This window comes from Sitodiplosis mosellana, unplaced genomic scaffold (assembly GCF_009176505.1).
Source record: "Sitodiplosis mosellana isolate CC-2019 unplaced genomic scaffold, AAFC_SMos_1.0 Smas_scaffold_1, whole genome shotgun sequence".
Lineage (NCBI taxonomy): Eukaryota > Metazoa > Arthropoda > Insecta > Diptera > Cecidomyiidae > Sitodiplosis > Sitodiplosis mosellana.
The window spans coordinates 9,597,041-9,615,689 of NW_022595244.1; the positions used below are offsets into that span (position 1 = coordinate 9,597,041).

The 18,649-nt window shown below is 35.6% G+C and overlaps 2 protein-coding genes across 29 annotated transcripts in view; one reads left to right on the forward strand and one right to left on the reverse strand.

Annotated features, from left to right (window-relative positions):
• LOC129579136 (casein kinase I) overlaps positions 1–18,649 on the reverse strand; it is a 31,417-nt gene that overhangs the window by 2,434 nt on the left and 10,334 nt on the right. For 4 of the 28 annotated variants that reach the window (XM_055468859.1, XM_055468887.1, XM_055468915.1 and 1 more), the window contains exons 3-10: positions 12,950–13,161; positions 9,904–10,014; positions 9,322–9,473; positions 3,566–3,680; positions 2,902–3,170; positions 2,632–2,802; positions 1,550–1,630; positions 622–720 (exon numbers count right to left, since the gene is read on the reverse strand). In XM_055468859.1, coding sequence (XP_055324834.1) covers positions 622–720; positions 1,550–1,630; positions 2,632–2,802; positions 2,902–3,170; positions 3,566–3,680; positions 9,322–9,473; positions 9,904–10,014; positions 12,950–13,161 — 1,210 coding nt within the window. Of the gene's footprint in view, positions 1–621; positions 721–1,549; positions 1,631–2,631; positions 2,803–2,901; positions 3,171–3,565; positions 3,681–5,975; positions 6,128–9,321; positions 9,477–9,903; positions 10,015–12,949; positions 13,162–18,649 lie in introns of all 28 variants that reach the window. The other 24 variants (XM_055468923.1, XM_055468896.1, XM_055468838.1 and 21 more) reach the window with 10 other exon arrangements.
• Positions 11,294–12,887, forward strand: LOC129579223 (uncharacterized). The gene is made up of 4 exons (XM_055469080.1): positions 11,294–11,450; positions 11,663–11,872; positions 12,114–12,404; positions 12,492–12,887. The coding sequence occupies exons 1-4, from the start codon at positions 11,400–11,402 to the stop codon at positions 12,702–12,704; spliced, it is 765 nt and encodes a 254-aa protein (XP_055325055.1). The 5' UTR covers positions 11,294–11,399; the 3' UTR covers positions 12,705–12,887.

Here is an 18,649-nt window from a genome sequence, read left to right on the forward strand (position 1 = left end):
AATCGAGAAAAAAACAGTACAAGAACACAAGCCGATTTCTTCCGATTTGAATTTTAATCTTCGTTAGTTCGTGTTGTTTTTACTTATGAATAAAATGAATTTGTCTATTTATACAGATTAACGGATAATTTCGTTGATGCCCTGATTTAACAATGATTAAGTCTAACAAGAACTTGTAATTAGGACGATTACGGTCATTTATTTCATTCAATTCGCATTCGGTTCAATTTTGAAAATAATAAAAAGTGCTCTCATTCCCAAATAGAATTGTTTAAATGAAACGTCCCTCAGTAAAATTAATACTCAGACTCAAATTACGTGCAAATCTCGTCCATTCGTTGATTCGAGAATTCAATTTTCATCGACGGAAATGAGCATTCTAATGAATTTGATTTCGTATTTTTTTTGTAAATTCCAATTAAACACTAGAAACACGAAAAACTCGGTTGCAACGCTTTAACGCAATCAACAACTGTTATTTATTTTAGTTAACACTCGAAAATGCAGTATGAACAAAAAAAACTAAAGTCAATAAACGAGAGTTGTTTTGTGATCACATAGATGGGGAGCCAATTTACAATCAGTTGTTTAGTGGATAGAAACACGCACAAACTGACATACCTGTACAGAACCATGTCGATCAGCTGGTGTCAGATTGCCAAGCGTCGCTCCGGATTTTTGAACATCTGGCCATGCAGCAACTCCTCCCTTAGCGTTTGTCTTTTTTGGCGGAATTGGTGAATTTGGCGTTTTTATTGGTGGTGTTTTTGGTTGATGATGAACAAGCAATTTGATGTTCAATATGGATTAGTTGTTGATTTATGGCAATCAAACATGCAAACATTCACATCAACAACATATCGATTTTGTTGTGTGTTAGTCAATATGCAATCGAGCATAGCGTATCAGCCACAAAACATAATTGAAACGAAAACAAATGCAATTAGTTTATTTCTTTCGAGAAAGGGAGCGAAAATCAAATGGGACTAAACAAGAAAAGTTCTTATGATTGATGAGTTAAGAATGCGGATCAAAATGAAAGCAATGGAATAAGCGAATGGTATTTCAAGAGTGATGAAATTGTAACGAAAATATCGAAATCTACAGCATTTCTTATGTCCAGACACGTGCGTGTCAAATGATTCAATTTTAAAGGGAAATTTTCGAGCGTTTCTATTGTAAGATTTCAGCAAAATGAGTTTTTAGCCGAGGTGGGCGGGGTAATTGAGCATTTAGTCAAAACGAACTGTCGATTGATCAACTCAGACCTGAAAATACACCGAAAAATCTTGGTCGGCAAAGAAATCTTCGTAATATTCCTCATAAAAATCAGTGAATTCGACATCCTATTCAACACGAGAAAATGATGATGACACATTTTTTATCATTTTGATCCAATATCACACGCTCATGCAATTTTAACCATAAACAATTTTAAAAACAATATGTTAACATTATCAATATAACAACCGGTAACAAAAAAAAAATCCCCGAACAAATCGAAACCTTCGGATAGAAAAAGCGGATTTAAAATTCATTAAAAAATTACCTTATTAGCGGTTGTATGGCGATCACGGTTTGGTGAAACAACTACTTCATGTCCAGTCTGTATAGAGCCCACCGGTGTAGACTAATTTGGTTATGTCCCCACATGAAACAATCGAAAGTGGAAACAAAGTGGTTTGGAAATGTGGAAAAGAAGAGACGGTTAGAGATTAATTGTTAAATCAAACGGAATTTACTGATTTTATGTCAATGCAAGTTAGAAAAAAAAGAGACTAAGTGTAAGGCGAATGATTACGGTTATTGCGGTCGTAAATAAAAGCGATAGAGGGTTGAAGGAAAGTTGGATTCACAAAGGATACATGGCATACCATTCTGTATTAAAGTGAGAGCTCAAGAAAATCAAACTTGCATACTCATCTATCTTTTGGAAAAATTATTGAGTGGAAATGTGACAGATCGATTATTCAAAACGACTAGCGTATTTCTATTGATCTAAAAATAATTGGGTATTCGTGAAATATTCCTGAAGATAATGATTTATTCATCATCATCAATTACGAAGGGAGTTGAACGATTTCGAATGTGTGACTAGCAATACGATTTTTTTTGTTTTTTTTTTATGTGAACAATTAAATGTTTGATGTTTGAAACAGTTTGGCAAAACGAACGAAACGAAACAGAAAATTCACCTTATCCGATTTATTTTTTACGATATTCGACGGTGGAGCATTCCTTAACTGTCGCAATTGGTGAAAATTGCTTGGCTTTTTGGTCACGCAATAAAAATAAAAACAATGTTGGATATGTTTTTTTTGGTTTGATTGGTTTTCAAATGAAACAAAAATATATTGATTCAAATGAAAAGAAACGAGATTAAAAATCAATGAAAAATTTGTATATTAGCCGGTATATGTATATATTTATCCAAATGTCGTTGAAATTTCATTTGAATATTACTATGCAAATCTACTTAAATCCATTGATGTGTTTTTTCTTTGTCTTGTTTTTTTTCTCTTGTCATTCCCCATCTAGTCAACTAATATAAACTTGATCGGTTTAAGAATTGATTGAGCTAAAATCGTCGCAATCATCGCTGTCAAATGTTAGAATTTCATCGATATTTACCATTGTTCGTCCAGTCCAATCGAATTCACCATCATCCACATAATTTTTTCGATCAAAGAGATCTTGAAACAGTCTTCTTAAATAGTCGTAGTCAGGTGTTTCAAAAAAATCTAATCGTCTAACGTAGCGTAGGTAGGTTGCAAATTCCTCGGGATGATTCTCGCACAAAACCTTTAACAACGAGAAACCAAAAAGAACGGTCATTAAATTTCGGGTTTTTCACACACGGTAGTTTGGGCTAAATCCCATATAACATAATGCTCAATTTACCTCAATCGGCGTTGATCGCTTAGTATCACCAATTTTTTGATATCGTTCCTTAAGTGTATCAGCCTTGAGACCTTGCCACGGCAGTGAACCTCTTAGAAAATACATAAACATATGCCCGAGCGCTTCTAAATCGTCTCTTCTCGACTGCTCTCGGCCCATATGCGTATTTATCGACATATATCGTGCTGTACCAGTCAACGACTTATGCTCCCGATATGGTATATGCTTATTAGTATCTAAATCAATGTATTCTTTGGCCAACCCAAAATCTATGGCGACACACACATGTGGAAAATGGAACAGGTGACAGAGAGAGAGAGAGAGAGAGAAAAGTACAGGGACAAATATTAGTACCATAATAATAATAATAATAGTCGTTGATATTGTTGAATCGATTGAAGTGCTGTTGAAATGATTGATGAGGCGTCGACTGCGGTCGATGTGACGACAAATTAGCATTTCGAATCGATATTGTGGCACAATTCAATCGATTCATCGTATTCGTTATTGAATTGTGCCTTCAATAGAAACTTTGCGTATTCCGCATCACACCAACCGAGCCGAGCGAGCAATCGACTAGCATGTCCTTCGACGTATTCATCATTCAATTACACCGCTTTATTGACTTATAATTATGTTTGCTGTATTCCAAAATGACACTTACCAATTATGTGAATAATTTTATCACGTCTGGTTGATGTTCGACCGATGAGAAAATTTTCCGGTTTTACATCTCTATAAATTAAGTGACGACTATGCACGTATTCAATCCGATGAAGCTACAATTAGACAATTGCGTAGGTGGTTTTGCGTGTGTTGAATATGGAGAGGCAAACAGCGAACAAGTGAAGATGGGGCACAAAAGAATTATAATTGCAATTAGTCAAAATTCATAGAACTCATTCAAATGGTATTAATTAGTTGTTTTAAAATATTTCGAAATAGAGAGCGATAGACGAACGGGAAGCCATAAGAAATGTACATAATTTTCATGACACTTGGAGCCAAGCAGGCATTTACGCAAATTTTGCAGATGAATTGCGCTCATTAAATGATGTGTAAAATGAACAACTTTTCCTACGTATACATTAGCCAACACACATTTCATTCTGCAAAATAGCTTGCCTCTGGCAGATATTCATTCTACGTATCAACAAAAAATGAAATGAATCAAATCAACAAAAAAAATTATCAGCCCATTTCGTCCATCGCGCGCGCGCACGCACACACACTGAATAAATCTACTGAAACACAAAATAACGAGAGAGAGAGAGAGAGAGACAAAAAAAATGTTTTTTTTTTACCAAAATGGAATGCATTTAACACGAGTTACACGGTATTACAAAATATGTTCGAATTCGATATGAATTCAAGGCATGTTGTTAAACGAATGTTTATTATCATCGAACGAAAAGTCTACGTTGTATCTATTTGAACATTACATACACACATACATAGACAAAGAGACAGTGAGAGAAAGAGCGGGTGTGAGAGTGAGATAGCGAATGAGCGAGAGAAATGTGAACAGCATAAAAACATCCAAATAACACATTGACACATTGACGAGGTAAATGGATTTAAATTGATAGTGGTTTATCATATGTGTCGTTGAGAATAAAAATGGGATTAGCCGAAACCGCTCATTTACATTTGAATCATTTTTGTGTTCCTGGTAAGAGATAGAAGACATATGTCTGCTGCAATGTTTTAGAACATTTCAAGATCTTTATCTTTGCTTGAGATACTTGCCCCATATCTTGTACCAGAAACACAAAAATGATTCGTATAAAAACACGCGGTTTCGGCTAATCCCATTTTTATTCTCAACGACACATATATGCGTTATACTATTTCATATATCTATGCATCATGCGGTTTTACTGCTTTCTGTTTCAAATTTCTTCCGACACTTTGCTTTTCAATTGTGGTTTGCTCTCATTTTCATAAGCTATATATATTCTACTGACGAATCGTTTAATTGGATAAATAATAATTGCTACATAATGCACTAATCACTTGCGATCGCATAATTGATGAAAGCTTGAAATGGGGTGCATTTAGAGGCAATAAAAATGGATTTTGCAAAATATTGCGCGATCATTTGGAAGAGATAGTGCAATGCGAATGCAATTTCCACATTTATTTCTCGTGTGATTTATTTGCATATTCCGTTCATTTCTACCGTTTCTGATTTATATTTTATGGCAATATTGTTGTGCTTTACGTGATTAAATCATTTATAAAAGGAATATCATATTTCAAGGGATTCGAATTACAAGCTTCTGCTGTGGTTCAATTAATGGAATTGAAATTAATGATAATAATTTTGATAATAATGATTGTCTATCCTATTAGCCCCAAAACCGATTTACCTTGATCTAGTTAGTAAAATATCCAAAACTTAACTTAGGACCGAACCACAAACTGAAACTAATTCGTAAGTGTGTTGAATTTTCAATACAAATTTCAATTGGTAAAATGGAAACGAGGAGTGCACTAGCAAATTATTAGTAAAAAAAAACTGAAATGGAATCCAAATACTGTGTGAGTGAGTGAGAGAGATAGTGAAAAAGTGCAGAAATAACAAAGAAAAATGGAGAACACTAGACGAATCATGAATGGAGAAGAGACGAAGAAGAAAGAAATATGGGTGCGCGGAGAAAAATGTTTAAAAATAGGACAATTTTTTATTTTTACGGTTAAAAACAAAATGGAGACAAAATAAAATGGTTAGTCAGTTGTATTCGAGGTCACGTGTTCAAACGTTCATCGAATATGTCAAAGCTTTAGCTCGAAAAGTTCAAAGCGTCTTTCTTTTCTATCTTGTTTGTATTGGTCATTTGAATCCAATCTGTATGACGCATGATCTTTCTGACTTGCTTTCTCTAATTGAATGTGTGTTTTTTGTTTGTTTCTAAATTGACTTATTTATATGATTTGACTAAAGATTCGTGGTGGATTTTGTATATTTTTTTTCAATACTTTTGATTCTGTTTTTTTTTTCTTAATTTTTTCAAATTTTTTTTTGTTTGTTTTGATTTTGGATGGATTTGGTTATTCAGTTGTATACTTACAAGTTGTATTGCTATCATTAGAACTGTCTTCAATGAAAACCTCCGCCCACACAAATCGAATAAATCTTCAAGTGATGGACCAAGTAATTCCATAACAAGTGCATTGTATTTTCCGCATGGCCCGAAATAATATACTTCAGGTACGCCTTCTGCTAGACACACACATTCACACACAAAACGCAGAACATGCGCCCCAAATTTGGATATGTGTCGTTGCGGGTTTGAGATTCATTGAGAGCAAACATTCATTATATTTGTTGCGGTTGGCGCCCATTTTCGATGTCGCGCGATCGATTTTGGTTTGATTTTGGTTTTTTTTTTTCGTTTCAATTGGGTTTTTGTGTTTTGTCATTGTGTTTGTTTGTTTTTTGGTTTGGTTTCAATTTGGTTCGACAGTTTTTCGAATTCGACAACATAAAATAAAAAGAAAGAATAAAATAGCAAAATAGAAATTATGGTTGGTGTTTAAGTGAATATTCTGTATGGTTTTGTATTTTTTTTTTGGTGTATAAGTGCAAAAAAGAGTAATTCGGAAAAGCGGTAACAATACGTGTTGTTATTTTCCGCATTGCAAGAAACAAACGAATGCAATATTATAAAGAGAATTGTGCATGGAAACAGTGGCGTCTATTCTCTGTGCACAGCACATGTCTCATGGAGGGTGTCGAGAAACGGCGAACGAAGACAAGTGACTGGGTATTTGTGAGTGTGCCTTGGTGTGTGTGTGTGTGCTCTTGACGTAATAAGAAATGAATTGTTGAGATGTTTATCTCGCATTTTGGCTTTGCGCTCCCTTGCTGCAATTGCCTAAATGCACTCAGAGACTGAGAAAGAGCGAGTTGACGTTGGCCTTTGAAGTGTGGAGGGCAAAACGCTCGAATTGAATCAATTGGGTTTTTCGCGTGAAAATGTGTCAAGAACACACAAGCAAATTCGAAACTAGATATACCACGTTAAAACCTATGGAAATGAGGGGCGCGCACAACAACGACGACGACGACAACAACGATGGATAAAAAAAAACGACGAGTATTGAAGAAGCATCAGAGAAAATTATTGGTTTGCCACTGAACTGTTTCGTTACGAACACAACACAGCAAATATGGGGGTCGGCTCACCGCAATTTCGCTTACTATTCATTTACACGTAGCATAAATGAAAGTAAATACATTCAATTCTAACACTTTGGCGAATACGTGTCTGCATTTTGTAATTTACCTAAACCCTACGGTAGCATTTTCGTTTCAGTTTCGTTTTCGTGTTTTATTTTTTCTTTTTGTTCTTCTTTCTTTTTTTTTGGTTCGATCGGTTACTTAAGACTTTGAATAAATTACCGCATTCGACCGGACGTGATGTAGCCAATTTGAATAATGCGGCTCCAACCACCACATTCCGATGGATATCCTAATGAATGCCTTTGATTTTGGGCTCGATTGGACGAACACTTTTTGGTGAAATTTCCATTGACTCCTTTCATTGGGATCTCGGACACTTGTGTCCCTAACTCAATAATCTAACATAATCATTTGTTGCCACCTTTAGTGGATTTATTTCTAATTAATGAACCGAAGCATGCAGAAGTGTTATCACATAAAATTTCCATTTAAAAATGACGTACATTTTGATTTATATTTCAAGTTGTCCCTTTGATATACTAATATACAGCGGGAATGAGAGAGAAAGAGAGAGAGAGAGAGAGAGAACAAAATCGGTGTTTACAAAATCTATCAGCATTTGTATGACAAAATGCAATTTCAACATTGAGAGAGTACATTGAGGCATGCTGTGACGTGTAATATTTCACGATGTTCGTAATTAAATTGTTAGTTGCATGGTAACAAGCACCGCAAACGTTTCAATCAATTAATTTGCCTATCGATCACGTTCGCATTTCATACTTGAATATGAATATTTAACAAATGCGCTTGAGTGACAATTCGTCGTATACGAATTGTCATCTCTCTTTCTCCGCATGTACGTATGAGCAGATAAATAATCAATTTTGTCGATGCACTCAACGTTTGTTTGATTTGATTTGTTTCGTTTTTTTTTGGTGAGAACTTCCACATAAATCACAATGCGACAAACGATTCGAAAGTGGATAAAACACATACAATACAACTTCAAAAAAAAAATTAATTAAATGCTATCGGTTTAGATCCATCAAATTTGATTGATTCGATTACGGACGAATATGTATAATCGATTTTGAAAAATTCCATTTAGCCAAAAATCCGTTTGATAAAATAAAATTGCAATTGATGCAATATGCTTTCGTGTTGGTCTTTGTTTCCATTGAATTTAATATAAAAACAGTTTCAATTGTCAAAAATGAGAAATCAACAGGAGCAATACAAAAAAAATCAACTCATAAAAAAACAATTATGTTGTATTCCCGGGGAGTGAACAAAACATTCCCAAATTTTCGTAAACGAATACAATCGAAATATAAATCCACTTGATGCATAATCATCATGCGATTACAACAGCCAATTCATAATTGTTTGGTTTGTTCAACAGAAAAATCAATTTCAGAAAAAAATCTTCCATTTCAACTAGCTAAAACATAAATTTTCCGTTTCCTTGTTATTTATTTTAAATTCATCGAAATATTGTTTGGTTTAATGAGAAATTCGTTGGTTGATTTGACGGCGCAAGTATAAAACTACTGTTAAAAAAACAATGCTTCATCCGTATCATTGGCTTGAAATCTGCTGAAGTTCGAAAAAACAAGAGCACATATGCAATGTACACATGGATCTATCTCAGAAAACAAATAAATTTGATCGATTGATTTCGCCGGAAATTTTCGCATTGAATCCAGATAAATGGGCCAAACAAATACGGCAAACGAAAATATAATTGGAACAGAGGAGAACATCAAAAGTATGATACGTTTCAGTGTTGTTGTTTCTTAGTTAGCATTTTTGTTTGTTTGTTTGTTGCACAATTTCGAAGAAATACGAGCAAACATCGTACGAAGATTCGTCATTCAATATTTCGATAAATATACTAGTTCTACAGCACAAACTCATTACGGTTAACTCTATCGAATGCACGCCAAACCAGATATATAAAAAAAAATTCCAAACAAATAAACGTTTGATAGACAACAAAATAAAGAGACTAAGTACAAGTAAACAGAATATTCAGATGCTCTGAAATGAATCATCCTTATAGGTTTGTTGCGAACAAACGTACAAAGTGATTGCAATTCACGCTTTACGTATGTTTTTTGGTTTTTGTTTTTCAACATTTTTATTCTGTGTGTATGTGGGGTTGCGTTTTGTATTTAATGTTTTTTTTTTCATTTCGTTTGGTTCTGATGCCGACACCCAAAACTTACTAGTTGCTTTGCTATCATTATCACAGTCTTCAGTGAAAATTTTCTGCCACATAAATTGAATAAATCTTCTAATGATGGTCCCAACAGTTCTAATACCATTGCATTGTAGCGTCCGCCGCATGTGCCTAGATGATATACACGCGGTATGCCCTCTGCTTATTATTTGCATTATGCCAATTGCCAATTGCCAATTTGCAGTGTTATCATCGTGGTTTTTTGTTTTGTTTGAAGAGAGAAAAATGTATTAAATTGAAAGTTCATATGACAAATGCCATTTCAGTTTTAGGCTTAAGAGTAATTTAATTAAATGCTCGACGTCTGTACAAGTTTTAGTATGAGATTTTTGCCATGAAATTGATTGGAATAGACACATTTTTTGTTTGAATATACATCGCGCAATAAGTGCACGAACTGTGGCATGGAACATCTTTCAAACGAGAGAAATGTAATGTTCACCAGTGGGACGGAAAAAAACGAGAATTTTAGATGATTGAATTGACGTTTCGAGAGAGCCGCAAACGGGAAAACAACAACAATAATATTACAACAATACTAGGAAACAATTACACAACGCTGTCTTACCGTGTGATCCTAATAATTTATAAAATCTATACTCTAAATGTAGTTGTGGAGCCTTTGACTTCATTGGCTCCATTTTTATTGCTACGTGCTCATTGTTGTAGAGATTTTTGCCTGAAAATAAAATTGTAAAACACCATTAGTACATGGATTATATCGATTGATTTTTAAGTTTAAGTTTTTCGATATGCGATATCGGATATTCTCTGAATTTGTGTCCATTTGCTTTGGCCTTGCTTCAAAACACGAAATTGGAACAGATCTGGCCGAACCATATATTCTATCAACCGAAATAAAAAACGATGCAATCGAAGAAAAAAATCAACCCGAACGAAAAAAAATCAATGACATTTTTGCGGTCTTTCGCTCCGAGATTAGGACCCAAGATAAGGCCGCACTAGTTTTCACCATTTGAGAATCACAATTTGCGATAACGCTAAACCGTATAATATTTGTGGTGGTGCTGATGATATGATGACTATTATAATAGAAGTGACGTTATTTAACGATCGTTTGCTTATGCGCACCGTTGAAATCGTTATCAGTGCTCAGGTCATATTACACAATTACTGTTTGCATTGTTCTCACTTTAGCACACGATATATCGCGCGCGCTCTGTGTCGTCTCTCTGCCAATGCTTATAGGCAAATTCGTATTGTGTGACACACAAGCTCGTAATCGAATCAGGTGACTCGCATTGCCATCGCTATTCACCATAAAATATTGAATATTTCACAGCGATAATTCAATTTCTAGCGCAGATTATGACGTGAAATAGCACTGTTGATATTGGATTTCATCTCGGGGAAAGAAAAAATAAAACGTCCTGACAAATACACGGCACAGCACAGCACAGCACAAAGATAGATTGAGCTTACGACAATCTAAAATGGCACAACCAATTAACCTTGTCCGCGGCGATATACATTTCTTTTCCTTCGATGCATCGTCATCGAAGTATGGATATCGATCGATTATTGTGGTTGTGCACGAGCTGGCAATGCGATTTTTTCTCATCTCATTTTTTCCCTGGCACAAACATACATACACACATACACGAGAGCATTGAGATGGAGATTTATATCGCCTTCTAGCCAAAATAAATAAATATATCTCTTTGTGGAACGATATCGATTTTAGGGATCCATTAAACGGCAGATAAATACGGGAGAGATACATTCAAAGTGAATGGCACAATGAATTCCATAAAAATGAGATATAAAATTACCATAAATAAATAGGAAAATGTTTTTGCCGTTAAATTGTTATCATTTTAGTTGATGTTCACTTTTTTCTGCTCTTCTTTGCTCTCTAGTCATTGGACTATTTTCTTTTTTTTCTGTGCTAAGCCAAAGCTCATTGTTAGCCGTGGCATATATAGAGGATTTGCGTTCAAACGTTTTACTATAAAAACCGCTTTTGCCTTAAGTGAAAGTCAAGTCTTTTGTACTGTGAGGTTTTCTGTGCAATCATTAGCTGTTAAAAACGCTGGCGAAACGATGAAATTCTACGGAGTACTCTTGATTTTTCTCTCGCTTCAATCATATCAGGTAAATCGTATTTTATTTCTGAAATCTTTGTCAAAGTCAAACAGAAAAAGAAAAGAAAGAAAAAGAAATCACTTCCCAAAACATTGGCTCAGCAAAACTGAGTTAATCGCAACGGGAAAGGAAGAGCGAACGTAAAAGGAATCATATTCTTAAGTTTGTATGTATTTTTCGTTTAGCACTTTTGTTTTCTTCTCTATTTCCGAAATTGAAAGTTTGCTGTTGGCGAAGTGGAAAATCTACAGCAAAGGAGAAGCTTGCTGGAAAATCAAGTGCAAACCGTTTCACGAGAGCAACAGCACTTAGCTAATCAATTGGCACGAAATGGTGTTTATCAAGTGGAAAATTCGGCGAAACAATTGCAAATCGCACAGACCGTACAAACGCTCACTGCAAATGTATTGGCATCAAAAGGACTTAACGATGTAAATATGTGTATTGCTTCTGAATTCAGTGAAATAGCAATCATTTAACATGTAATGCTTGGAAGAGTGTTCAACCAGCATCAAATCCATTTATAGCGACGAGAGAATCTCTCCTCATTCGCTCCATTTTTCATTTGGATTTTTCGTTGTCATTTCCTTTTTCAAGACATTTTCTTCATTTAACTTTGGTGTAAACAGCATTTATAAACGTGTATCCTATCAATGTTGTTAATTTGTGCAGCTGAACGGTATCGAACGAAGTTTGAGTTTATCATCTGGTATACGTCAATGCTACCAACTGAATAAGTTTTCATTTAGCGATGCGATAGGCACGGCCAAAAATACCGCCATCCAATGCATCACCGATAAATTTAATGAAGGCAAAACGATTGTCGATAATGCCATAAATAATATTCGATCGGCCGTTCAAGATATCAACGGTGGTGCACAATTGATAGCCGAATGCAGCCAATTTACAGTCGGATTTCCATCAGTGGCTGGACTTGTTGCCAAAGTCACATGCTTGACCAAGGTATGTTTGTGCTGCGTGTGTAATTGTTTATATATGTTTTGAGGATAAAATAAAAAAAAATTCTTCATTTCACGCAATCCCCCGAAGGCATTGCTTAATATGAAAAGTGGAGCCATTTTATTACCGATCAACCTGAGCCGTCGTGTTGTCGAAGCGAATGCAGCAATTAGCACCATTCAATCGGATATCATTAAGTGCAATGTGGACATCTTATCAGCTATCATAGCACAATCAACGAAAGCCGGTCAAGCCATTATCGATTGCATTGGCCAATCAGCCAGTGTCAATATTGTACCCTGATTTAGTATTCTTATTGTTTCTGTTGTTCAATGATCAACCAATTCATTGTACATTGTTTGCTTATTTGCTTTTGTTTTTTTGTCATTCGATTGATCAATTTATCAGTTTTTATCGATTGTTCATTTGTTTTTGTTTCGTGTTGAATAAAAAAGCCCGATTTCAGTTGAATTTACAAGTTGCAAACGTAGCATTTTACATAAACAGAGAGAGAAAATTCGATCGCATTTCATTTGTTCTCTACTTACCTAGTCTTAGTTCACCAAAATTGCCACAACCAATTTTCTTGCCCACACGAAAATTTGGTCCAACCATCAACATTCCGGATGAGTTGACTGAATGTCTAGTCACTGGATACAATCCACTTGAAGGCTTTGCTGTTGCTCCAGCTGTATTCGTACCACCGCCTCCGCTACTTGTTAGTATGACCTCTGTCCGACCACCGGTCGCGGCCGCACCGCTGCATTTGAGAGAAGAAAAGAAACACGTTGAAATGGAATGAAAATAAAAACGTGTGAGTGTGAAAATCCTCAAAAAAATGTTTGAACTACTTGAAAAATGAAAAATGTCCAAATGGCAATGTGCACTTTGATCATGGGATAAGAAGCGATTTCCACTGGTCGAATATAAATCTTTACGCTCAGCCTTTCTGATCATGAAAATAGTAAAAAAAAATACAGCGCCGCCTGGAGACTAAGTGCAATGTGTCATAATTTTAATGTTCAAACTAACACCGACGCGTCCTTGTTATAGCGAACTATGTGCATGATTCTCTATTTCTGCAACCAGTCTCCAGGTGTCGCTTTATTGTTCTTGTTTGACATTTCCTATCTGTTTGTACAGACGATCAGAGAGGCTGTTCACGCTCTGGATAATCGAATTGGTATCCTTTGCCGTTTTTAAATCGAATAAAATATTTCGATCCCGAGTTTCGAATCGATTGCATTCGTGTAAAATAAAAAGAATTTGGAACATGCATTAAGCATTCAATTTTTAATGGAAACATCTTGGAAGCGCAACGTATTGGGTGTGCGCCAGAGTAAGATCAATCAAAATTGTGACATTGTTCACACAATGTGTCCAAGAAAACAGAACCGAATACAAAACGAAACCAAAAAAAAAAAAATACATTTACACCAAATTCATGAGGGTTGCAAGCTAATAATAATTTGTGCTTGATTGACCTCCAGAGAAGGACTTTGGCATTCGATTTGTGTTATTAAACTGAAATTTTCTTGTCACAAAATACGGTGACGTTAATATGAAATCGATTGAGTACAACTGTGTGCATCGTTGTGTGGTTGATTTATTCCCAGTCATGCCATGAATACGAAGAACAGAACGAACGTGTAATAAATTCGTTTGGAGGAACCAGGATGATGGAACGTGCAAGCTGCTATTACTAGTGCCATTTGTTCTAATGGGTTTTTCGTAGTCCTAATAAATAATTGGTCCCAAGCGAATTTTGCTGGACTGATTGTGTATGCGTTTATGTGTTTGTGTGGGTGAAAGAGAGAGAAAGAGAGTATTTGTGTTTTCCCCGACCGAAAATGCTGACGATAAATTCATTTTCGGGTAATTTTACGCTTGGTTTGACCTTCCGTTTCATCAAATTCATTATTATCGTCTCGTGATGGAATTGAAATTTTTCTTTGCACCAATATAACGAGGTGAAAATTGCTTCGTTGGCCAACATTGCGAGGTGGTATTTCCTTCGATTGGCTGTTGATGATGGCTCAAGCCAATCGAGTTGGGTCGAGTGGGTTGCGATGCGGCAAAAATCGATTTGCGTGCAAAAATTGAAGCAATAGCAAGTACTTCGTCGGATACAACCACCAACAACAAGCACTTTGGTCGCTCCACTTGTGATGGCTATATATAAATAACGAGCGGTAATAATGATGATGATAATAACAATAATCTTTGCTCAAGTATTTGCTTAATTATTGGCAAATGATGTGAAAATACACTGTGACTTCAATTGATTATAATATTCGCAACGGTCTCTCTTGCTACTCACGCACACTTTTTTTTAAATTACCGTGCTATTTCCTTCAAAGAGAGCAACAACGTATTCAATAACATGCAGACCTAACCATTCAATTCACTTCCGAGTGGATCATTGTTTGCTCAACGATCAAAGGATTAATGTACACGGGGACGCATACAAGGCTCTTTTTTCCCTGTGCTCCATTTTCTTTCTCTTCTGTCGGTGCGTTTTGCTCAGTAAGCGATGTTCAATTGGTATTATCATACGATGAAAAGGGACATTTGGAACAATTTCAACGAGATTATTATAATGAAACCAGTCAAAATACAATGCGTAATATTTTTGAGTCTATTTTCGGTGTATCATCGCGGTTCGATTCATGCATATTTTTTCTGTTTTGCCGTTATCCATTTTTTTCTGCACCCATTTTCCGTTCCCATTCCCATAATTTGGTTCGTCTGCGTTCGTCGTTGTTGATAATAAATCCGCGTTATTTTTTTTGTGATGAGCTATGACACAATATTATTTAATAACTAAAGGCTAAAATGGTGTATGCGGCTTAAGTATGCTTGTGTTTTTGCTGGGAAAATGCGTTTATGGTGCTTATCGTTATATTCTATTTCTCTTGCCCTTGCTCTTCCTCTCTCTCTCTCACTCGTTCGCTCTCATCCACTGAAAAATGACGCTTACACACAAGACCCTTTTTTATAACGTATGGTTTTATTTTTGTTTATGTATTGAGCGTGCCGAAAATAGAACGATACTATGGCTGTCAGCATTACAATGTATTCACGGAAAGTGGAAAAGCGGCTGTTTTCTTTCCACTGATTTTGCCCGCGTTCCTTATGAATATTGATTTTGCACCATAAACCTGATAAGCATATATTCAATGCGAAAGCGAAATTTCGCAAACACACCCTCCACATCATCAGTGGGGAGCACATCGTCGGAAGCGGTATTGAATGCAAAATCAGAAGCCAGATTAGATGGCGTTTGTTTTCACCCCTTTTCGGTGATTTTCTGTCGTTCGAATGATTTATTGCAAAGTGATTTGAGCTTTTTTTTCTTCTTTACCTCATTTTTACGCTTTACATTCGGCACACAATGCCAATAAAATTCCAATTAATTTCGAGATTTTATGTAATGAGAACAGCGGAACACAAAATCAATCACTCTAATGAATAAACGGAATGAAACAGTTCATAAAAATTCGGGTCAGTCGCGACAACGACAATGATGACGACGACAATCATTAAATATCATAAGGCTTATGAATTTCTTTTTTTCTCTCTCTCTCTCTCTCTCTCTCTCTCTTTCGTTTCGTTGAGCACAAAATATCATTATAGGTGTTACATTGTTTGTGACATTCAAAAAGACGGATCGGTATTCCGCTGTTATTCAATTAACATAAAAACCGATATTTTTTGTTTCAGTTTTTTGTTCGTTCAGTTCAATGTAGCGTTCAGCATTGGAGCTTCAAAGGTATCTCATCGATTGATGTACACGATAAGCCGCTTATTCAGAAGTCACATCAATTTCAGTTTAAAACTATAAATGTTAACGTCATCAAACATGCGACAGCTCATGACAACAATGAGGGGTAGACGCAGAAAAAAAGAGACAAACACAGAGAACCGAAAAAAAACATCACCAATAACAACAAAAACGCATTCACTACACTAACAAAAGACACACCATAGAGACGAACATTTCAACTATACACTTTCAATTATTTATATGATAAAAATAGATTTCCAATTAAATTGTCGTTTATGTGGATTTATTGTGTGCCTACGTTAGCAGGATTAATAACGAAATGAAGAAAATCAAAACAGAAATCATTCACTTGCGTCGAATCCCGATTTTACTTTCAATTGTGCGAATCTATGACGTCATTTGTGATATAAAATAAACATAATATTTGTATCATCTATGAATATAAATAAGTGGAAAGAAACTATTATTGCCAGCAGAGTCAGATGGAGCGAGATGTGTTATTGTATGTGCGAGCTAAGTTCGTGTGGGGTACCTACACAGAATCGATGGGCGAAACTTTGTGTAAACGTTTTGTGATGAAATTCATATGATCGATCCAGCCAAGAGGCACAAATCACATCAATTTTCTTCAATTCAATGGAGAAAAAAAAACAATGAGCTAAAACGTTTTATCGATGTTTTTTCTCTCTTTCATTCATCATCATTCATTGTAACATTCGGTCGGTCGGTCGGTTGGTCGGTTTGTGTTTGTGTGTTGTGACACGTTTATTAAATTACGATGATGAGTCGAAGGCCAAAGTAATGGCAGATTTTCCAAGTATTCGGGGAAAAATCCCATTACATTTTCAATTTAGTTTTCATTTTAACAAACTTGACTTCAATTCAATATCAAAAATGAGCACACTCCGCTTTCATTTCCGATTTCAATTTGAGAATTTGTGTTTGCCGATGGACGATACGCTCTGTTGTCATCGTTCACTTTCAATTTTCCATTCAAATCGATATGCGATTGCCATTCAATGGTAACAGACCGGAAACAGGTCAATAGAGGCGAATTGAGAGACTTATGTGTGTTTTGTACAAACTTCAATTCGGAACTCATTGCACTTGATGATGAAACCCATCTCGTTTGCTGTTGAAGTGACGAAGAGTTGCGACGGATGCAGAGAGAAAATTCGATTGCGCTTCAATTGTTATCCACCTTAATTCAGGCACTCGCATTAAATACATCACGATTTTTTTTTCGCAGTACGTTAACCGTTAACACATCTCAAGAGTACACAAGAGATACGCGAGCTAAGAACAATACATTCAAGTGGAGATAAAACCATGCCAGAGGTAAGAAAATGAACAACAAGTAGAAAAACGTATATTACGTATATACGCTTGGCTGTTTTCTTCTTCCACTTCTTCGGCGTTAGCAACTAAAACCGAATTGATGTGTGCGCTTGATATTCACTTCAATTCACCGAAACGACTCGGTACACTATTAATGGATTGATGAGTTTTTCTTGTACATCGCATGAAAATTTAATTATTTCATCCGTAAAATAAACATAACACCTTGACCACACTCGTTCAACTTTCCCACCGTTGCGTGGAATTATTGGATTCTTTATCGCTTTTGATTTTTCGTACTTGTAGGAAAAATGGTTGAATTTTATCGACCACACAGAATCCACTGGATTCATGAATCACAATTAATGACAAAGGTCTTCGGGGACCTTTTTTTTTCTACCAAATAAATAATGAATCATTCAATTATATTTAATCCATCGTTGATTGACGAACGTTACGACAGCGACCGAAAAAAAAATAAAATTGGATTAGTTGTGTGTGTGTGTGTGTGTGTGTAAGTTGATTTTCTTTTCTTCTTTCGAAGGGGGGAATACATGAATCAAAGCAACGACTAGCTTATATTCGAATTCCAAAAAATTACAACCTCATAAATACTTTCAATAATTTTTGTTATGATTTTTTTTGTACCCGAGCCAATGAATAAAGCACAATAAGAATTGAAACACGCGTATTATTTTCAGTTTTTTTTTCTATTTTCATTCAATTTGTTCAGTTGCGTACGCAAGTGAAACAAGCAATTTCCCTTTTTATTGTGTAGAGCTGATTTCGATTCGATATATTAGTTTTCAACACATTTTCGTTGCCTTTTTTGATTCGAACATGAAGCACGCGCTGTTATCCACGCCACAAAACAATTCCAACTGAAGACACATCGAAATCGAAGCATTGTTCACTTCGACAAATCAGCTGCCGCTTGCTGCTCATTTGATTTTCTTTTCCCCATTGGTGTGTACTTTGTAATACACACCGTCATAAATACCAACTATTTTTATATATCTTTGTTGGTGGTGTCTTTTCGGTTCAGTTCGGTTCGGTGTACACAATGGTGTATTCATAAGCAGATGCATAATGTGACCAGTTTTATGCGATCAATATTCCTTGT